Raw genomic sequence first — 23,089 nt, 5'->3', positions numbered from 1 at the left:
GCATCACAGAGTTCCTCCACAAAGCCATTCCACCCACATCTATATATTTCTTACTCAGCAACCTTTCTGCCTTTTGAGATGCCAGTGGCCATTGATTGCCCTCACACTTGGAGGTGCACCTTTGTAAGCATGCGGGCTAGAAATTTGCTCTTTGTAAATGAAATTGTGAGTCTTCAGAAGCTGAATTCTGTGCTCAGTACTCTGCTTTTCCTGCATTGCAGTTTATAAACGCACCCCTAGGAGTATTTGGACTCTTCCAGGGGACTGACTGTTGAGCATTCACCCTGTTTGGCTTACACAAAACTTATTCCGAGGTTAGACTATGTTTGGTCTTAATTGAGCATTCATTCTGTTTTTGCTTGCAGGGCAAATGAACATTTCATCCTGATTAGCTGGTGTGTTAATCATTTCCTTATCTGCAAAAAGCCTTGCTTATTTTAAAAGGGGATTTGTTGCATGAAGTTGACAGAAGCACTTTAACCACCTTCAGCTGCACAAATCTGAATTTCCAGTGTGTGCTTCAATCCCTCCTCCCCGCCCCCGCCCCCCGGCCCCCAAATACAGTGGTACCTCAGGTTAAGTACTTAATTCGTTCCAGAGGTCCGTACTTAACCTGAAACTGCTCTTAACCTGAAGCACCACTTTAGCTAATGGGGCCTCCTGCTGCTGCCGCGCCGCCGGAGCACGATTTCTGTTCTCATCTTGAAGCAAAGTTCTTAGCCTGAAGCACTATTTCTGGGTTAGCGGAGTCTGTAACCTGAAGTGTATGTAACCCGAAGTACCACTGTACTGACAATCTGGAGGCAACATTAGCAGCCTGCTTTCCTCCTTAAAACCTATGGAAATACCCACTCGGGCTACAGTAAAGCCACCAGCTTCCCCACTGGTGCCACTAATGACTGCGTTGCCCAACATCTGCCAGGTTAAAAGAAAACGGCGGCAGCCCTACCATTAGAAGGTTTTTACCTCCACAGAGCTGCCCGTTGTGCCTTTCGCAGCCAGCGTCGTCACACTTGCAGAGGGGTCCGCTCGCCTGGGCATTGCACTGGCACTTCCCGCACACACACTGGCCCTTGCCACTGCACACTGGGCCCGTGTCGTTCGCATCCCGACACGTGGCTTCTGCGTCCGCCAGCTCCTCTGGCTTGCACTCACACAGCCGGCCGACATGGCCCTCCAGGCAGCTACAAGAGCAAAGGCAGCACATGGGTGGGATGGGTCACAGTTGCTGAAGCAGACTCATCAGGTCCACTGAGGCTGGTTTTTTCTACTCCCAACCCAAGGAGCCTAGCAAATAGGCCTCTGCCCCACCAGCTTGTCTGTCCTCAGCCAGCCCCAACTGCCTGCCTTCTCTTTATTTTTCAACCAGTCCAGAAAGTTCTGTGGCTGCAGTGTTGGGTCTCTCTGGCCCTGGCTTCCCCTACCATTTGGGATTCCCTGTACCAGCGCGACAAAGGGCATCAGCCACGACTGAAGCCTAGCTGCCTTCTCGCCCTAAAGTAGCAACCCAAATGATCATGGGGTTTAGAGGAAATGCAGGGAGGTTTGGGCCTTCTCTAATCCGGAGTGGAAAAGAAACAACTGATTTTGGGATAGTGGGGGAAATGGGACCGGGTCGGGTTTTCTAAAGTTATCAGTGGGGTAGATCAGAGATGGAGTAATCATTTCCCCTTCAGTATATAATACGAGAATCCAGGGGCACAACTGGTAATAGTAGTTTGGATTTGATACCCCGCCTTTCACTCCCCTTCAGGAGTCTCAAAGCGGCTAAAATTCTCCTTTCCCTTCCTCCCCCACAACAAGCACTCTGTGAGGTGAGTGGGGCTGAGAGATTTCACAGAAGTGTGACTGGCCCAAGGTCACCCAGCAGCTGCATGTGGAGGAGCGGAGACGCGAACCCGGTTCCCCAGATTACGAGACTACCGCTCTTAACCACTACACCACACTGGCTCTTAATAGATTCAGAAGAAAGGATTCATTCCCACAATATATAATTAAGGCTGCAATCTTAATTTCCTGTTATCTTGGAGCACATGTACAGTGGTACCTCAGGTTAAGTACTTAATTCGTTCTGGAGGTCCGTACTTAACCTGAAACTGTTCTTAACCTGAAGCACTACTTAAGCTAATGGGGCCGCCTGCTGTCGCCGCACCGCCGGAACCCGATTTCTGTTCTCATCCTGAAGCAAAGTTCTTAACCTGAAGCACTTTTTCTGGGTCAGCGGAGTCTGTAACCTTAAGCGTATGTAACCTGAGGTACCACTGTACGTGTGTGTGTGTCTACACATGGAGAGAAGGGGGTCACGCTTCTCAAGCTTTTAATTGATTAATAATACCTGCAGATGCCACAGGTGAGGTTGCCACGGCCGCTAGAACAGTGAGGCGCATAGGGCTGTGTATCTCCGCACTGGCAGTCGCAGAGTGTCGCCACTTCTATATGCACCTCCTCACCCACTCCTAGAACTCGCAGGACCACCTTCTGGGGACCAGGCAGGCAGGTGGTGGCCTTTATCCGTACTGAGAATTCCACCTGTGGGAGGGGGAGCAACTGAGATAAGAAAGAGCGACCACCGCCATTGCCATCCATATTACTCTAAGCCAGTGTTTCCCAACGAGTGTGCCGTGAGACATCGGCTGGTGTGCCGCGAGATACCTGGAGGGAGGCGGGCGAGTCGGGCGGCGAGAGGCGGGGCGGCGGCGGCGAGGAGAGGCCGCGCCTCCTCCTGCTGCCTGGCGCTCCTCCTTGCAGCCGGCAGCGCTGCCTGGGCGCCTCCGCGCGACTCTGCCTCGCTGGGTTTGGTCTCCCAGCAGAGACGGGTCACACGCGCCCCTCCCTCCCTCCCTCAGCCTGCGCGGAGGGAGAGCCAGAGAGAGGCATCGCTCCAGTGCTCCGAGGCGGATTGAGCGCAGCTGAGAGGAGCTGCCGAGGGGAAAAACTTTCACTTTTGTGCGTCCCTCCCGGCGTGACGCTGCGCGCTGACGTCACGGGGCGGGGCTTTAATGGTGGTGTGCCGCGAGATTTTTTTTCAGTAAACAGGTGTGCCGTTGCCCAAAAACGTTTGGGAAACACTGCTCTAAGCCAGGGGCGGAGAAGCCGTAACCCTCCAGGTGCTGCTGAGCTTTCCCTGCCATCAGCCGCCAGTCAATAATAGGGCCAATGGTCGGGGGTGTGTGGAAGCTGGAGTCCAGCAACATCTGGAGGGCCTCGGCTTCCCCTGTCCTGCTCCATGTCAAATAGTGGAAACAGAATAGGACCTATAACTATAAAACCTGTTCTACACATCTCTGCTGTTCCCTTCCTGTTCTAGATGCCTCCACTGTTCCTCCCTGTTCTAAACATCTTTACTGTTCCTCCCTCCCTGTTCTAGATGCCTCTACTGTTCCTCCCTGTTCTAAACATCTTTACTGTTCCTCCCTCCCTGCTCTAGATGCCTCTACTGTTCCTCCCTGTTCTAAACATCTTTACTGTGCCTCCCTCCCTGCTCTAGATGCCTCTACTGTTCCTCCCTGTTCTAAACATCTTTACTGTGCCTCCCTCCCTGCTCTAGATGCCTCTACTGTTCCTCCCTCCCTGTTCCCATCATTACTGTTCTCTCTCCCCCCCCCCCCCAGTTCTAGATGTCTCTGTTCCTCCCTCCCTGTTTTGCTCCAACTGAGCCAATCCTGATGCCTTGGAACAAATAGAAAGCACTGACTTAATAGGTCAGGAGTGGGGAGGGCTTTTCTGCCTGAAGGGCCACTCCCCCTTCTGGACAACCATCCAAGGACCACATGGCAGTGGTGGCTAAAAATGGGCAGGTAACTATTACAAATTTTACCTTTCTACAGTAGGCTTGTTTCTCCACACACTATACTCCATACAGACAAGCAAGAGGACTCGTCAGAGTTCAAGAACACTCAGGCTTTAAAGTGGGTGTGGCCTGTAAAGAGGGGGTGTGGCCTCGGGGGAGTTCCAGGGGACACAGGCCTAGACTGGGTTCACCACCCCCGATCTAAGCACTCACCTGCTGGTTGACACGTACGCCTAGGCATTCGCCACCCTGCGTGCGCCCAGAAGTTTCCGAGTCGCCACAATGCGAGTCGTAAGCAATGGCGATGCCAGAAGCAAGGTCTGAAGAGTGCACCAAGTTCACGGTGGACGAGAGGCTCTGCGGGGAGACCGGCCATGAGAACGTGAGCCTAGACTTCGGGCGAGTGTCTGTGTCTGCCTTCTGACACTGTAGCACCAGTTGCTGAGCTGAAGATCCAAAGAACCATGATTCAAGCCCCAACCCAGTCATTTGCTGACTCTCAGCACTCGGCGTGGGATAATGCTGGACAACTTTACAGGGTTGTTGTAAATCATATTGGGGTATGTAATGCACTTTGAACTTATTAGTATTCTAGCTCACTATTACATTCATAGTCTCTTCCAGGGCTCTTGAATCCTCAACCCTGATCAGTGGGTGATATACAATACTAGTCATGGGAATACAGTGGTACCTCGCAAGACGAATGCCTCGCAAGACGAAAAACGCACAAGACGAAAGAGTTTTCCGTTTTTTGAGTCGTTCTGCAAGACGAATTTCCCTATGGGCTTGCTTCGCAAGACGAAACGCCTTGAGAGTTCTTGCGAGTTTGTTTCCTTTTTCTTAAAGCCGCTAAGCCGTTAATAGCCACTAAGCCGTTAATAGCCGCTAAGCCGCTAATAGCCGTGCTTCGCAAGACGAAAAAACCGCAAGACAAAGAGACTCGCAGAACGGATTAATTTCGTCTTGCGAGGCACCACTGTAGACCCATTGCAGCCAATAGACTTTCATTCATTTATTTCAGTGTCTCCTCTATGCATAATTTAAGCATACACAGTACACACCATACATTTGAAGAATTCTGGGAACTATAGCTCCGAGGGGCAAATTACAGTTCCCAGAATTCTTTGAGAGAGTATGTATGTTCCAAATGTGTCCACAGTCTTAGCTGGATGTTACCTAGTGTCCATTGCCAGTAGAGGGCAGAATCAGCAAATCTGGTTCAGAACAGAAGTGCTTTCTTGTTCCATTCACTTGTAAAAAGGACCCCTGGATGATTAAGTCCAGTCAATGGTGACTATGGGGTTGTGGTGCTCATCTCACTTTCAGGCTGAGGGAGCCACCGTTTGTCTAGACGGCTTTCCGGGTCATGTGGCACCCGCCCTGTGGAATGCCCTCCCACCAGATGTCAAAGAGAAAAACAACTACCAGACTTTTAGAAGACATCTGAAGGCAGCCCTGTTTAGGGAAGCTTTTAATGTTTAACAGACTACAGCGGTACCTCAGGTTACATACGCTTCAGGTTACAGACTCTGCTAACCAGAAATATTACCTCGGGTTAAGAACTGGGCAATTCCACTCCAGGGACCCCAAAAAGCAGATCATGCGCTTTTTTTTTTTTTTTTGAAAGAGGGAAGTGGGTGTTGAAAGGAAGCAGCTGATCGGCAAGCGATTGGGGAGGGAGATAAGGGACATTAGAAATAAAGGAGGCTGCCTGGGAGTGGGGAGGTAAAAGCCCATGGATTCTCAGGGTTTTTGCATTGGGTCACCCCAAATTCACCATCAGATCACATAGCATATCCATGGCTACAGCCTGCACCAAAAAAATCACACACCCACTGTTGCCTGGGGCTTCAATGGCGCAAAAACATGGTTACAAAGCACGGATCCACATGGATCCTCAGGATTTTTGCACTGGGTCACCCCAAATTCACAATCAAATCACGTAGCATGTCCCTGGCTACAGCCTGCACCACAAAAATCATACATCCAGTGTTTCGTTCAGAATATTTTTTCCCCTTGTTTTCCTCCTCTAAAAACTAGGTGCATCTAATGGGGCGAAAAATACGGTAAGGAGAAGAAGAGTTTGGATTTGATATCCCGCCTTTCACTCCCCTTCAGGAGTCTCAAAGCGGCTAACATTCTCCTTTCCCTTCCTCCCCCACAACAAACACTCTGTGAGGTGAGTGGGGCTGAGAGACTTCAGAGAAGTGTGACTGGCCCAAGGTCACCCAGCAGCTGCATGTGGAGGAGCGGAGACGCGAACCCGGTTCCCCAGATTACGAGACTACCGCTCTTAACCACTACACCACACTGGCTCTCAATGGACACAGAATGTCCATTCCCCCTTCGGGCTTGGCTCTATTCCAGGGGGCTCCTGTGGGCCTGTTTTGCCCTCCCCAGGGGGCTCTGCCCCTTGCTACCCATACTCAGCCTTACACTATAGGCATCTGCGATGAGCTGCACCACGTTGCTGGAATCCTCCATCAGTTCCCCAACCACAGACTTGGGAATGAGCCTGCTCAGCTCCTGAGGGGAAAGCGGAAAGTCAGAGTGAGCGGCACACAAACACCGCTCAGGTTTCCCCTACTCCTCTGCCTTCCGGTTCAGCACTCACCTCATACATAGAAAGCCTGGGCCCAGTCACAGCAAATATGGCTTGGATGTTAGATTCAGACAGCACCTCGGCCAAGTGCGCAACTGAGGGGTAGTCCTGCAAAGAGACAAGAGAATGGGGTCACGTTCAAAGGAGTCTCCGCTTAGATTTTCCTCTCTTCCCCCACTCTACATTTACCTCTCTTGCCGGAGGTGGGGGTTAGAATCTGGAAGCCTTGACTCTCTGCACTTCAGATAAAAAAGAGTGGCTAACCTGTGCCCCATCAGATGTCCGGTGGACTACAACTCCCAGCTCCCAAGAGTGGTCATGCTGGCTGAGACCAATGGGAGTTGAGAGCTCAGTAACACCTGGAGGGCCACAGATTCCATAAACCTTGGTATTAATGCTGAAAAATACATTGTATGAATTTATGTCGTCAGCCACTTTGAAGGTTTTAAGCCAAGATCTTGACTTTCAGGCCGTTGGGACACTGGATGAGATCTTGTACAGAGTCAGACTGTATAATAATAATAATAATAATAATAATAATAATAATAATAATAATAAAATTTATACCCCGCCCATCTGGCTGGGTTTCCCCAGCCACTCTGGGCGGCTTCCAACAAAACACTAAAATACAGTAACCTATTAAACATTAAAAGCTTCGCTAAACAGGGCTGCCTTCAGATGTCTTCTAAAAGTTTGGTAGTTATTTAGATGAAGGTGATAGAGTACATGGAATTGGCAGAAATGACTGGCAGAATCCGAGACCAGGGAGAAGAGGCGGTGGAAGAAGAATGGAAAAAATTTAAAGACTATCTACAAAAATACTGTAAAATAAATGAATGTTAAAGGGACGTTGGATTGAAAATAAGCGATGTTGGTTAAAAGATTAATAAGAATATGTAAATAGGGATTGACAATGGTGGAAAATATATATTTATTATAGGTTAAGATGTTGAGTAAGGATAAATGATAGAGGGTAAGGATTTGCTGAACTAAATATCTGAACTGGAATACAAAAAGGGAGGTGTGAGGAGGTCAAGAAACTAGTGAATGAAGTATAAGATATGAAAATACTAATTTTTTTTCTGCCTTGCTTTTTGGTGTTTTCTCTCTTTTTTCTTTTTTCTTTTTATTCTGTTAACTGTTTTTTATTGTGTACTTCTATGTGTTTTGTATTTTTTCATTTTTGTAGCTTTTTTGGTTTTTGTATTTTATGTTTAAATTTCGAAGCTTTTGATTGTTTATGAAACTTTAATAAATGTTATAAAAAATAATAATAAAACTTTGGTAGTTATTTTTCTCTTTGACATCTGGTGGGAGGGCGTTCCACAGGGCAGGTGCCACTACCGAGAAGGCCCTCTGCCTGGTTCCCTGTAACTTGGCTTCTTGCAGCGAGGGAACCGCCAGAAGGCCCTTGGAGCTGGACCTCAGTGTCCGGGCAGAACGATGGAGGTGGAGACACTCCTTCAGGTATACTGGACCAAGGCTGTTTAGGGCTTTGAAGGTCAGCACCAACACTTTGAATTGTGCTCGGAAACATACTAGGAGCCAATGTAGGTCTTTCAAGACCGGTGTTATATGGTCTCGGCGGCCGCTCCCAGTCACCAGTCTAGCTGCCGCATTCTGGATTAGTTGTAGTTTCCGGGTCACTTTCAAAGGTAGCCCCACGTAGAGTGCATTGCAGTAGTCCAAGTAAGAGATAACTAGAGCATGCACCACTCTGGCGAGACTGTGGGCAGGTAGGGTCTGTTGATCTGTCCAGCTCAGGAGTGTCTAAACTGACTGGCAGCAGCTCTCTGGGTTCAGACAAGCCCTACCTGGAGATGTCAGGGAGTGAGCCCGAGACCTTCTGCCACTGAATTGTGGCCCATTTCAGCTAAATTTTGGGTTTCCTGTGCTGCTAAGAACACCAGATTCTGTCTCTAATGGCTCCTGGCTCCTGCTTTGCAGGCTGAAGGTCGCAGATCCAGCCCTTGGCACCTCCAGTTGAAAGTGTCTTTGATGGTAGGCCTTGGAGAGCTTGAGCCAAGCAATGGGGCTAACTAACTATGGGGCAGTTTCTAAATGGGCTCAGCCCACTATACCTGAAGGAGCGTCTCCACCCCCATCGTTCAGCCCGGACACTGAGGTCCAGCTCCGAGGGCCTTCTGGCGGTTCCCTCGCTGCGAGAAGTGAGGTTACAGGGAACCAGGCAGAGGGCCTTCTTGGTGGTGGCACCCGCCCTGTGGAACGCCCTCCCATGAGATGTCAAGGAAATAAACAACTATAGTGGTACCTTGGGTTAAGTACTTAATTCGTTCTGGAGGTCCATTCTTAACCTGAAACTGTTCTTAACCTGAAGCACCACTTTAGCTAATGGGGCCTCCTGCTGCCGCCGCGCCGCTGGAGCACAATTTCTGTTCTCATCCTGAAGCAAAGTTCTTAAATAGGTACTATTTCAGGGTTTGTGGAGTCTGTAACCTGAAGTGTCTGTAACCTGAAGCATATGTAACCCGAGGTACCACTGTACCTGACTTTTAGAAGACATCTGAAGGCGACCCTGTTTAGGGAACTTCTTAATGTTTGATGTTTGGTAGCCACCCAGAGTGGTTGGGGAAACCCACCCAGATAGGCGGGGTATAAATAATAAATTATTTATATTATAATAATAATAATAGTAGTAGTAGTAGGAACAGAAGCCATCCCTCCCTACTCTAAATCACTAGCTGCCAACTTTATTCAAAGCACACAAAACAGGGCATTCACAAGACTATTCTTCGTGCTGAATAAGCCAGCTTGGAATTGCTCCACAGCATTTACTCCCAATGTCCACACGAGATTTGATGTTACATAACACACCTGCCACCAAAAATGGCTCTTAACGTCTAGCTCTCTCTTCTGCAGCATCATGATTCTCTGCACTTCATTGGCTAGCACTGTTTGGGGAATGTGGGGCACCCCACAGGTAACCAATCAGAAACAGGTTCACACACCCTTCCTCCTCCCCCACTGGCCTCACAATCCCTTCCCTTCTCTCTTCCAGCTGGTCTCATTCAGAGCCAAGCTTGGTTATGATCGCATGTAGTGGCAAAACCACTACAACCATCAGCAAAAGTGAGCACGCACTCTGCGATTAGGGAGGTGCTCTTGCGCTTGCAATGCCAACCACAGTGTTAGGAGGGTGGGTGCTTGGGTGAGAAGAAGGGAGGAAGTGGAGAGGTGCACACAAGATCAAGGGGGAAAGAAACAGAGGAGAAACCCACAAACCACCTAACCAACATTAAGTAGCCAGGAAAGTGATACAACTGCACTGAGTCATTATCTCAAATTTCGTTTTCAATTCCAATACTGCTTGTGTGCATCTCAAAATCATAACCACCAGGACCTGGGTGCGGCCTGACCTTTCTGTTTCCCATAGACTCACAGAGTTGGAAGGGACCCATACGGTCATCTAGCCCAACCCCCTGCAATGCAGCTGTCCCTTATGGGGCGCGAACCTGCAACCTTGGTGTTATCAGCACCACGTTCTAACCAACTGAGCTATCCAGTTGACTTTCACTTGTGTAACTTCTTAACTGATGAAGAGTTCTAGAGAACTCAAAAAACTGGCCACATTTTTTTTGTGGTTTGGGGGTTGATCCTAATATAAACATCACCCAACTTATTGTTTTCTTTTGTCTCCCGAGGCAATCTCTCTCCCTGCCTAACTTTGTTTTTCAAGAGGACCGTGAGAGACCTACGTATAGGTGGCTTTTCGTATATAGCCCTCTGGCATCCAAGTGGCAGCGGCCATCGTTGGGCATGTAGACCCCACCCAGCTTCCCATCTCCTGCCATGTGGAATGTGCCATCCGAAGTGAAGACCAAGAGCTTCGTCACATTACGCCAGCCAATCTGCTCCTGGAAGAAGAGAGGGAAGTTACACTGCAATTCCAACATGCAAGCCTTCCTCCACAGTTAGCCCAGTATTTTCTGCTTTTGGTAATCTGTACATGGGCAAGGGACATGGGTGGTGCTGTGGGTTAAACCACAGAGCCTAGGAATTGCCGATCAGAAGGTTGGCGGTTCGAATCCCCGCGACGGGGTGAGCTCCCGTTGCTCGGTCCCAGCTCCGGCCAACCTAGTAGTTTGAAAGCACGTCAAAGTGCAAGTAGATAAATAGATAAATTCTAGCGGGAAGGTAAACGGCGTTTCCGTGCGCTGCTCTGGTTCACCAGAAGCGGCTTAGTCATGCTGGCCACATGTCCCGGAAGCTGTATGCTGGCTCCCTTGGCCAATAAAATGAGATGAGCGCCGCAACCCCAGAGCCGGCCATGACTGGACCTAATGGTGGTTTGTTGTTTAGTCGTGTCCGACTCTTTGTGACCCCATGGACCAGAGCACGCCAGGCACTCCTATCTTCCACTGCCTCCCGCAGTTTGATCAAACTTATGCTGGACCTAATGGTCAGGGGTCCCTTTACCTTTACCTTACATGGGCGCAAAGGGTTACACAAGAACATAGCATCTTTAGGTACCAGGTTAGCAGAACCAAAACTTCAAGATCTACAGCATTTACAGATTTCAACATTCAGGATTTTGCCAGTGACATTTGTCTTCAGTTTTTGGATTTCAAATTTTGAAATTGGCTTCTTTTTATTGGCCAAACCAAAGTGGTTAAGCTTTGTTGCCTTCCCTATGTTGCTAGACTCCCAACTTCCATCATCCCTGACAACTGACCATGCTGGCTGCGAAAGATGAGAGTTGGATTCTGACAGCATTTAGAGGTTTCCCGCCACTAAGCTGAACAATTTAGGATTAAATTCATGAAATTTAAATTATATGGCAATTGTCGGACACAACCACCTATTGCAAGTCAGCTGTCAAATACTGTTAAGTGCTGCTAATGACTGGAAGAAAACCAGCAGAGCTTCCAGGTTAGGAAACCCAATAGTATTGATCAGTAGGTAATTCAGCATCCCCTGACCTGGAAGTTGAACCAGAGATGAAATTTTCAGGTGGACCAACCCTGTATGAAATCTTCATTGCTATGGGCTGTTCCTTTGTACTGTTCTCATTTGCCCAGAGCAGACAGTGCACTATTTGAACATTCAGGCAGTTCCAGATGACCTGTTTCTTCAGCATTTATTCTGATTTGTTTACAGGGAGGCTAGAAGATGTTGCGTCAAAGCAAGTGTTGCCTCACACTTGCCACTGCATTTCTTTTTGCAGAAAGTCTGAACTTTTTGTTGTGCAAGACCTCCTGGTCAGCTTTCATTGGGAACTGTGAACTAATAATGAAAACAATGACTGTCTGGGAACGCCCTGAATGTATTATCCCGTGCCTCACAACTATATACAGTGGTACCTCAGGTTACATACGCTTCAGGTTACAGACTCTAACCCAGAAATAGTGCTTCAGGTTAAGAACTTTGCTTCAGGATGAGAACAGAAATCGTGCTCCAGCAGCGCGGCAGCCCTTAGCTAAAGTGGTGCTTCAGGTTAAGAACAGTTTCAGGTTAAGTACGGACCTCCGGAACGAATTAAGTACTTAACCCGAGGTACCACTGTACAATAGGAAGATTAGCATAGTTTAGGGTTTGCACATGCTTGGGTTCACATATGTGTCTGCATGCGCACGAACACATGCTCCTGTGCCTGCCTTATTGTTGTCAGGGCCTACGTTCCCTTCTCAGCCACGCACCTCCTCTATCAGCCATGCACATAAAGCCATCTCACCTTGCAAGTGACTGCCTGCATGATGGCGTCAAAGCCCCCTTCAGCCGGGTCCATGTTCCCAGATATACGCTGCTGGCTGACCCTGCTTTCGAACTCACTGGCGTTGTCTGTGAGCGTCAGCACGTGCTGGTAGCTGAACGCCGACTGACAGGTCTCGTTTAAATGAGGGCAGGGGTGTTGCCATTTGGAGGGTGCCGTGTTCACATAGGGCAGCACCGTCTTGTCAACAAAGGAGCCAAACCCTGCAACAAAGAAATCCTGCTGTTTCCCTTCATCTAACAGTGTGTTTGAAAGCCCACGCGGTGTCAAAGAGGCTCGGAAATAGGACTTGGGAAGGTTCAGATCTACCACTCGGGCCATGATGGGCTGATCACCATATCTATCTCTTTTAAAATTACGGTAGTTTTCCTTTATTACGCACAAGTACACCTCTGCATCATAACTTTACATCTTACAATTATACATATTCGTGTTTTCGAAGTATGTTCATAATTATTATTATTATTATAGATCGGCAAGCATTACTGTACACAAAGAAGAAGAAAAAAGATGTAATTTTGAAATCATAATATTCCTCATAAATAAGTCACTTCCCGTCTCTTCCGTTTTGTACTAATAAACTTATTGTCTATATTTATCCATTATCTTTTGTATCAATTTTCCTTTTAAAATTGTTATCCAAAAAAACTACTGTATTTTCTGGCGTATAAGACTACTTTTTAACCCAGGAAAATCTTCTCAAAAGTTGGGGGTCGTCTTATATGCCCGCTACAGCAGCAGCTCCTGCAGCAACTCCCCACCAAAGGATAAAACGACAGCAAATTAAATGAGAGGACACCAAGCTCTCTAGATGAAGCAGAAATACGCTTGAAAATTGGCCCCAGAAGCCCCCGGCCACTGGGAAGTGGAGCGGATTTCTGAGCCGGACTGGAGACTGTTTTTTTATTATTATTATTTGGTGTGTGTTGGAAGAGGGGCAGTCTTATACAGCGAGTATATCCCAAACTCTATATTTTAACTGGAAAAGTTGGGGGGTCGTCTTATACGCCCAGTTGGCTTATACGCCGGAAAATACGGTACTCAAAGGCTGTCACCGTTTTCAGACTGCAGCAATTACTCTTCAAGTGTTCCTTAAAACAGTTCCAATTTGAGACAAGCTCCTTTTGGGATTTATCTTTGATTCTTTCTGATAAGTAGTCTAACTCCGCGTACTCTGTTAGCTTTTGTATCCAATCAGATGCGGTGGGTATATATCTGCTTTCCCAATGTGTAGCTATTATAACCCTCGCACCTGTGGTGGCATACAGAAAGATTTTCCTTGGGTTTTTTTAGGATATCCAAACTGATCGCCATCTCTCAGCCTAACCCACCTCCCAGCCCTGCAACTGCCACCATCACCACCATCACCACAGCATACCAATCTTCACTGAAGTGGTGACGTCACGTAAGGCAGCTAGCAGATGGTTCCCCAGCCGCTTGATGTTCTCCAGGTCGTCCTTCATGGAGTATGACAAGTCCATGAGATAGTACAAGTCCACGGGGTAACCTTCAGCCCGTCTGAAGCGCACCGTGACCCTCTGTTCCTCTCCTGTATGCACAGAGTAGGAAGGAAGAGGGAATCGGATCCTCGGTGCTACCAAGATACCGTCCGTATGCTTTCCAATGTTGTGAAGGAGTGCTGAGTCTCATTTTAGCCAGGGACTGGGAACCTGGGGAGTCCCCAGTGGTTGTTAGGTTACAACTCTCGACATCCATCATCATGGCCTGTCTGGGGCTGATGGGGGCAGGAGTCCAACAGTAACACCCAGAAGGCCACAGGGTCCCTCCGATCCTGTTTTCAGATCACTAGGCCAAGGCCATTCTCAATGTACCTCTTCCGTCAGAGATGTACGCAAGCTATTAACAGAAGCAAGTGTCTCCCTCGTGCCAGCACCACAATCTTTTAGATCCTAGGCAAAACATTTTTCTTCAGCCAGATTTTAAATGGATTTTTTTACCAATTTAATTGGAGAGGTTTTAGCCTATTATGAGCCATTTGCTTGCTTCCTCTCCCTCAGCGCCCCCTCCCCCCGGCAGTGTTTATTTTATGCTGTGTATCACCCTGATACACGAGGGACGCGGGTGGTGCTGTGGGTTAAACCACAGAGCCTAGGACTTGCTGATCAGAAGGTCAGCGGTTCGAATCCCCGCGACAGGGTGAGCTCCCGCTGCTTGGTCCCTGCTCCTGCCAACCTAGCAGTTCGAAAGCACGTCAAAGTGCAAGTAGATAAATAGGTACCGCTCCGGCGGGAAGGTAAACGGCGTTTCCGTGCACTGCTCTGGTTCGCCAGAAGCGGCTTAGTCGTGCTGGCCACGTGACCCGGAAGTTGTATGCCAGCTCCCTCGCCCAGTAAAGCGAGATGAGCACCGCAACCCCAGAGTCAGTCATGACTGGACCTAATGGTCAGGGGTCCCTTTACCTTTATCACCCTGAAATCCAGTATGATTAAAGTCTTTTAAATAAATAGAAATGTAATTTACAATTCCCACATCAGATCATGGTTTGGAGATGTCCAAACCATGAACTCACTTCCAAAAAAGTGGAAGGACTACAGTGTTCCAAGTAATTCCTAACAGCATGATCACCACCACCAACATATATGCAATAATGAATGGGCATGTCCTTCTTATATCCAAAGCACATTCAAAGCCCATTCTTTCCCTCAAAGGATTCTGGGCATTGTAGTTTGTAAAGGGTCACTTGCAATTGTACCTCTGTGACGTGTAAACTATAGTGCCCAGAATTCTCTGAGGGAAAGAATGTGTTTCAAATGTGCTTTAATGCTATGGTGCGTACGAAGCCACAGATATGCAATGGACAGGAAAAAATAAACATCGTTTTGGGAGACTACAACTGCTATATTGTTTTAAACTGTTTTCAATATTGTGTTTGAATTGTTTTAACCTGTCCTGGGACCTTACGGTGAAGTGCGGGTAATTAATAATAATAATAAATGATGAGTGCCTTGCATAAAGATTATATCCAACTCACATCAATAACACAAATTGCTGAAGGTTTGCCTATTTACTGTTGTGCTGGTGGCCCTAAAGCCATTTCGATTCGCAGGAAACAACTGAGGGATACACAACCCGAACTGGCAAAAGGAAGGCTGGAGAAAGCTGTGTAGATTCACGATTCTTTATTTCTTCCACATACATCGTACTGGTGAAGGAGGGAGGTGAGGAGAAGTTTAATCGAAGCTAGCCATTGCTCTGCCTTTGGATGCTGACCCAAGACAGGGAGCAAGTGCAGATTTCACAGAAGGAGAGAGGAGGAAGACAGTGCTTCTCCCTGAAGCATCCCTGCCAAACAGCCATCTCTCCCAGAATATTATTGAGAATGAGAATATTCTCTGCTAGAAAATTCTCCGGAGAACATTCTCTACAAACTGCAAATTCTAATGTAATAACTAGTTTTACAACCCACATTTTAAAAATTGAGCAAATTATAAGTCAAGCTGTGATGTTGCCAGTGTAAGTAATGAATAATTATTTTTTGATCCAGTTACATTACTGGGCATTGTGTCATTCACCATCGGCAGTTCTGAAATGTAAGCTACAGAAAACATTCCCCCCCCCCCCCAGGTTTTAAAAATGCTATTCATTCAATTTGATGAACATTTTTATATTCCTTTTTCTTTAAAAGCTACATTTCATACATACACAACATAATTCGAATTCAAAGTTGATGGTAAATATACGGATAGTGGCAGGCTCAGTGATTAAAGTGAGTCATTCACGTTGAATTTTCAATTTCAAGTTTGGTGCAAAAAAAAATAAAATCTAAGAATGTGAATTCACTGTACTGCCCCATTGAGTAAAAGAATCTGTACAATTTTTGGTTGCCATCTGAACAAGTTAACCCATGAACAAACATGTATATTAACTAATTATATCATTTTCAATGCATTAAAATTATATCATTTTCAATGCATGAAAATGAATATTCTCCTATTTTAAAGGAAAATTCTCTCATATTCTCATTGATTGAGAATATTCTCGAGAATATTATTCTCAAGAATTTAACATCACTATCTCCCACCCACCCCAACACAACCCAAACTGGCAGAAGGCAGGCTGGAGAGAGCACCTACCAGGCCGAAGCTGAAGAGCAATTCTTTGCGGGGCGAGTTGAGTGAAGCTCTGGCGCTGGGTGCTGTTGCTCAGGGGCCTGTCCTCTAGCACACGCTGCCCGCTGTGAGGATCCATTATCTCACTGGGGAGGCAGCCACGACGCTCCAGCTCCACCCGAGGGGCACAGCGCTCCATGTCCGACTCACCTGCTTGCACAAAATCCTGGAGGGGGGGGGAATGGGAAGCAGACAAGTTTCCAGCATGGAGAGCCAGATGGTGTAGTGGTTAAGAGCGGTAGTCTCGTAATCTGGGGAACCGGGTTCGCGTCTCCGCTCCTCCCCTTGCAGCTGCTGGGTGACCTTGGGCCAGTCACACTTCTGTGAAGTCTCTCAGCCCCACTCACCTCACAGAGTGTTTGTTGTGGGGGAGGAAGGGAAAGGAGAATGTTAGCCGCTTTGAGACTCCTTAAGGGGAGTGAAAGGCGGGATATCAAATCCAAACTCCTCTTCTTATTGCTTCCATGCACACACAACCTTCTTTTGAAGGGGCAGGTGAGAAAGAACACATGGGAACAGGAATTGGAGCAAAGAGGACTCTCTCCAAATGGTCGCAAAAATGCATGGAACGCAGGGCAACTGATTCCTGACCATCCAACATGTTGACTGGGGCTGATGGGAGTTGGCAGTCCAGCACATACCGTATTTTTTGCTCTATAAGACGCACCCGACCATAAGATGCACCTAGTTTTTAGAGGAGGAAAACAAGAAACAAGAAAGCAATGCAAAGCCTCTTGAGCGAAGAGAAAGGAGCGCTCCCTCTTTGCTTAAGAGGCTTTGCATGGCTATTCCCGAAGCCAGAAGAGGGGAAAAGTGTGTTTTATAGAGCGAAAAATACGGTAATCTAAAAGAAGAATGGGGCACCTATGGCCCTCCAAAAAGTTGCCAAATCTCAGTCAACATGGCCAATGGTGAGGGGTGATGGAAACTGTAGTCTAGCAGCATCTGGAAGGCCACAGGTTCCCCATTCCCAAAACTTTCAAAAAAGTATGGTTTACATTTTTAAAATTCAATTATATATTCATAGCAATGTCTCAGTAAATTGCTTTTCGCTCCATGGTTGTGAGTGGCATACTTACACCTTTGTCATGGCTGGACCATTTAGCGGGGAGGTTTGACCCGTAGGGGTGCTGGGGGACCAATCTGTTATCCCATTCCCTGGCAGACATATGGTATCCGAGGGATTCCTGAATGCCCTGGGGATTTTCTGGCCAGTAAGACGGATGCTCCTGCCAAGGACCTAATCTTACTATGGAATAGCAAGAAAATCAATGGGATCACTCCTCTGACGCTGTAGAGCTCAGGGTTTTCCAGTGAACTTCAGACAATGAAGCAGGCTGGGCGACAGCTGGAGCATATCACAAATCTTTTAACAAAGGCAGCCAAACACAGGATGGAGCACATGGCGGTGGCTAAAATGCGGTGGTGGCAAAGAAAAATGACTTCTCAGCCACCACTGCATCCAGCATGGCCCCTCAGAGTGATCAAGGAACTAGTGAAACCTGGGTCGGAATCTGTAACTTCTTGACCCTCCGAGACTTGCTGCAACTAGCTTGCAAGGGATTTGTTCATCTTCACTCTCCCCTTGATGCTGCTGTTAGTACCATTTCAGAAGATCCGTCCAGAACCAGTGGTACCAAATAGTATAGGAAACAGCCTTACTAGAAAAATTAACCAATAAACTGAAACTGACACGGGGACAAACAGAAGAAGACGCCTTCACCCCGGTATGGCTCCCCTTTATCACATACACAGCCCAACAAGACAATGACAATTATCCACCAACAGCATACAAATCAATATGGCTAACCTGATCCAAAACCAGTGGCGTAGCGTGGGTTGTCAGCACCCGGGGCAAGGCAAGTAATTTGCGCCCCCTAACCCGTGGAGTTTAGCACTCGAGTGCGAGCGCGCCCTCGGATTTTTCCGGTAACACTTGACTTTATAGAATCATAGAATCGGAAGGGACCCGATGGTCATCTAGTCCAACCCCCTGTGGTGGTGGTGATGATGATGATGATGATGATGATACATTTTATTTATACCCCGCCCTCCCCAGCCAGAGCCGGGCTCAGGGCAGCTAACACCGGTAAAATTACAATAGAAACATAATGGGGGGAGGGACCAATTTAAAATACAGGTTAAAATGCAATTTGAAAAGCAGCCTCATTTTAAAAGTAGCCCACAAATCAAAACTGTAAGGGGAGGGAAGACATAAGGGTCCCACTGAGTCCAAACCAAAGGCCAGGTGGAACAGCTCTGTCTTGCAGGCCCTGAGGAAAGATGCAGGACCACGCAGCTGTCCCGTGCGGGGATCGAACCTGCAACCTTGACATCCCTATTTCCATAGGGTTCGGGTTGCCGAGTGGCTAGGGAAACCAAGCTGGATGGGGAGGGGAAGCCACAAACATGAGTCTGACCAAACTGCGGGAAGCAGTGGAAGACAGGAGTGCCTGGCGTGCTCTGGTCCAGGGGGTCACGAAGAGTCAGACACGACTAAACGACTAAACAACAACAACAACAACAACAATGTATGAAGTTACATTGAAAGACCTACATTGGCTCCCTGTACGTTTCTGAGCACAATTCAAAGTGTTGGTGCTGACCTTTAAAGCCCTAAACGGCCTCGGTCCTGTATACCTGAAGGAGCATCTCCACCCCCATCGTTCTTCCCGGGCACTGAGGTCCAGCGCCGAGGGCCTTCTGGCGGTTCCCTCATTGCGAGAAGTGAGGTTACAGGGAAGCAGGCAGAGGGCCTTCTCAGTAGTGGCACCTGCCCTATGGAACGCCCTCCCATCAGATGTCAAAGAGAAGAACAACTAACAGACTTTTAGAAGACATCCGAAGGCAGCCCTGTTTAGGGAAGCTTTTAATGTTTGACGTATTAATATTTTTTTGGAAGCTGCCCAGAGTGGCTGGGGAAGCCCAGCCAGATGGGCAGGGTATAAATAATTTATTTTTATTTTTATTAGACACCCCCCAAGCCAAGGAGATAAGTAACTCTACAACTTCAGAAGTCATCTGAAGGGAAGTTTTTTTAAATGTTTCATGTTTTATTATATTTTTATCCAAGGTGACTGGGGCAGCCCAGTCAGATGGGAAGGGTATAAATAATAAAATTATTACTATTATTATTATTATGGAATAGGGCGTCTCAATTTTCTTTGATGAAATGTTGCAAGGTATTCCGATTAATGCTTTTTATAGGATATTGGACACGGTGCGAGTTTATGGCTGCCAAGTATTGGCCTGAAAGGAAGCGCAGCCGGCGTCAGGGAACTGCTGGAGGATGGAGCCTGCAAGTGTTAGAATGCAAAACGCGGACAGGTTCAGGCACGCAAGAAGGTGGGGGAAAGGGGAGCCCGGATGGCTCAGTTTAAGAGCACGGCGCTGATAAGGCCAAGGTTGCAGGTTCGATCCCTTGTAGGGGGGCAGCGGCGTATTACTGCATTGCAGCGGGTGGGACTAGATGACCCTCGGCTCCCTTCCAGCTCGACAGATTCTATGAAAGCGCATGGAGCGCAGAAGTTGCATTGCAAGTAGTACGCAGGGGGGGGGGCGCAAGGGTTGCAGAGAGAGAGAGGGAGGGAGGGGGGAACTGGCCCTCCGCTGGACAACTGACCCGGCCGGGCTCTGTTTCCCAGGGAAGCAGGAAGTTGCAATCCAAAGTTGCAGAAGCGCCCTGCTCCTTCTTCCGCGGAGGGAAACGCTCCTGCGGAGGCGAGAGGCAGTGAGGAGGTGACGAGGTGAGGCTTTTGTGAGGTAGGGAGAGGAAAGATGGGGGAGGGAACCCAAGGAGGATTTGCACGAGAGGGAATGAAGGGGAAACGCGCCTCCCACGCGGAGCACTTTTCCCCGGGAAATGCACGGGGTGGGGTCGTGGTTGATCCGTGCTGCGCGCTTGCGTCGTGCGGCCCAAAGTGCTGCAGGATCGCCAATGCAAGACCCCCTTTTAAAACCTCCCCCTCCCCCAGCTCTGGAAAAAAAGGGGGAAGGGGATGGCGTCGGCGTCGGGGTGCGGAGGCTGCCCGTGCCCGGCCAGGCGTCGGTGGCGGCGTCGGCGCTGCTGCAGCGGCTGCTCCTCCTGCAAGCAGTGAGTGGAGCGCAGCCGTGGCGGCGGCGGGGGGCGCGCGCGCGCTAGGGCGCAAGGCTGGTGGTGGTGGCGGGGAGCCCGGCGGAGGAAGGAACTTGTCCCTTCCCTCTGGACTCGCGCCCCCCGCAGATGTTGCGCCCGGTGCGGCTGGCACCCCTGGCACCCCCCACGCTACGCCACTGTCCAAAACACCCACCCACCCCACTCACACATGAAAACAAAGACCACCACAGCCAACTACAAATGAATAACCACACCCTAGGCCAGGGGTCTGCAACCTTTAAGACAAAAAGAGCCACTTGGACCCGTTTCCGAAGAAAAAACAACAACTGGGAGCCGCAAAACCATTGCGACATTTAAAACAAATATATCTCCGGAGCCACGATCTGACAGCGGGTGGGAAGGTGATGTCGGGACGGTGCGTGACTAACGCACGCACCGCCCCCATGCGACGTCACAGCCAGTACAGTGCCCGCCACAGTGAGGAGTGTCGGGGCGCACAATGCGCCTCCTCGCCTCGCTAGTATCCGCCCCGGAGCCGCAGCAAAGATGTAAAAGAGCCACATGCGGCTCCGGAGCCACGGGTTGCAGACCCCTGGCCTAGGCCAACCCCAACCTCTCTCACCACCAAAGGTACACAAGTGAACAGCAGAGAACCTGCACAAACAACGCTGACACCAAACCCCACATACATTAAGCAAAATAGAAACATCGCCACCCACCCCCACCCATCTCCCCCCCATCCCCCTTTTCTTCCTAATGTCTCAAAAAATGAAACTGATTTGTAAAAATGTAATGTGGAAAAAATACAAGAGAGAGACATTACACATACTTCTGTAAATCAAGAAAATCTTTAATAATAATTAAAAAGAGATGCATCCAGACAACCGTCTACTTCTGTTGTTTAGGATCAATGACAGTTTTAACAGCCTGACAGTGCTTGAAATCGAGTACTACCAACTGCTTGCTCTTTCAGCCTTTGCCCAATGTAGCTTATTAGAGCTTGACGGCAGAGAAGAAGAGAAGAGTTTGGATTTGATATCCCGCTTTATCACTACCTGAAGAAGTCTCAAAGCGGCTAACATTCTCCTTTCCCTTCCTCCCCCACAACAAACACTCTGTGAGGTAAGTGAGGTTGAGAGACTTCAGAGAAATGTGACTGGCCCAAGGTCACCCAGCAGCTGCATGTGGAGGAACGGAGACGCGAACCCAGTTCACCAGATTACGAGTCTACTGCTCTTAACTACTACACCACACTGGCTCTCAAACTAACCTCTCTCAGAGGTTAGTTTGGTTAGTACAGGAATGGCAAATGCCTCATAGTGGATGGCCCCACCTGCTGTGAAAGCTGTGGTGGTGCCCCCCCATTGGGGATCTCCCTATATTACTGTACTCAATATGCAAACTACAGAATCACACTTTTATCACAGTCGTCATCAGCCGTCGTCCACCTCCTTAGAAGCACATGGCAATGAAGGAACCACCATTGTCTCGTGTGGCACTGGAGGAGCTCCTCTGCAGTAAAAGCAACAACGGCTGGACCCCTTCCCCCCTCTACTCTTCTCCCAACCCACTACCAAAATTGACCAAACATGCAGAAAGCCAGCCGCCATCGCCTTATCAGTTGAGCAGCAGTGGTTTCCTGTTTTATAGGTGAAAAAACTGCAGGCCCGAATGCTGCTTTGTCTTTGAATTGCTGTTGCAGCCAGATAAACGATTTACCCCCCTACCCATCCTATGGGGTGCTGAGATCAGTCTCTTTTCCACACACACCATAAGACAGAAAGTGCAATGCACATCTCAGGCTATCAGGGTCACCATTCCAGCAGCTGCCCAGGCTCACACCCCTTCTAGTGGGCGCAATGCCCACCCCTCAGAGCCTGCTGGTCCTGATAGCCGCCGTCCTTCTCCTTCCTGCAGTCATTGTTCTGCTCACCTGCCCTCTCTACTCATGCAAGCAGCGACAAGGAAGAAGATGGAACAGTGTGTACAGTACTGGCAGCCCCACTTCAAACAGGGAAAGCTTCAGAAAAGGGCAAGCAAAGTGATCAGGTGGGTCTGGCATCTCCATGAGGAAAAGTTGTAGCATTTAGGGGTGTTTATTGGAGGTTTATGGGATGCGGGTGGTGCTGTGGGTTCAACCACAGAGCCTAGGACTTGCTGATCAGAAGGTCGGCGGTTCGAAGATGAGCTTGAGCTCTTGGTAAGGTAAAGGTAAAGGTACCCCTGCCCAAACGGGCCAGTCTTGACAGACTCTGGGGTTTGTGCGCCCATCTCACATCTATAGGCCGGGGGCCAGCGCTGTCCGGAGACATTTCCGGGTCACGTGGCCAGCGTGACAAAGCTGCATCTGGCGAGCCAGCGCAGCACACAGAACGCCGTTTACCTTCCCGCTGGTAAGCGGTACCTATTTATCTACTTGCACCCGGGGGTGCTTTCGAACTGCTAGGTGGGCAGGAGCTGGGACCGAAAGAAGGGAGCTCACCCTGCCGCGGGGATTCGAACCGCCGACCTTTCGATCGGCAAGCCCTAGGCGCTGAGGCTTTAACCCACAGCGCCACCCGCGTCCCTTGAGCTCTTGGTACAGCAAACTAAATATGACATAATAGGCATCACTGAAACCTGGTGGGATAAGTCCCATGATTGGATTGTAATAATGGAGGGATACAATCTATTTCAGAGAAACAGACCAGACAAGAAAGGAGGAGGAGTGGCGTTATATGTCAAGGATGTGTATACCTGT

General features: G+C 48.6%; 1 protein-coding gene across 1 annotated transcript in view; it reads right to left on the bottom strand.

The window, feature by feature from the left end:
• The window catches only part of ITGB7 (integrin subunit beta 7), a 49,288-nt gene that overhangs the window by 4,963 nt on the left and 21,236 nt on the right, over positions 1–23,089 (bottom strand). The window contains 9 exon segments of the mRNA XM_082212427.1: positions 967–1,184; positions 2,336–2,529; positions 4,004–4,147; positions 6,227–6,316; positions 6,405–6,500; positions 10,109–10,267; positions 12,085–12,326; positions 13,502–13,672; positions 16,218–16,419. Of these exon segments, the coding sequence (XP_082068553.1) occupies positions 967–1,184; positions 2,336–2,529; positions 4,004–4,147; positions 6,227–6,316; positions 6,405–6,500; positions 10,109–10,267; positions 12,085–12,326; positions 13,502–13,672; positions 16,218–16,419 (1,516 nt within the window).

The sequence above is a fragment of the Podarcis vaucheri genome (assembly GCF_965113315.1).
Source record: "Podarcis vaucheri genome assembly, chromosome: 2".
Taxonomy (NCBI): domain Eukaryota; kingdom Metazoa; phylum Chordata; class Lepidosauria; order Squamata; family Lacertidae; genus Podarcis; species Podarcis vaucheri.
The sequence above is the reverse complement of the archived record's forward strand: the minus strand, read 5'-3'. Positions and strand labels throughout refer to the sequence as shown.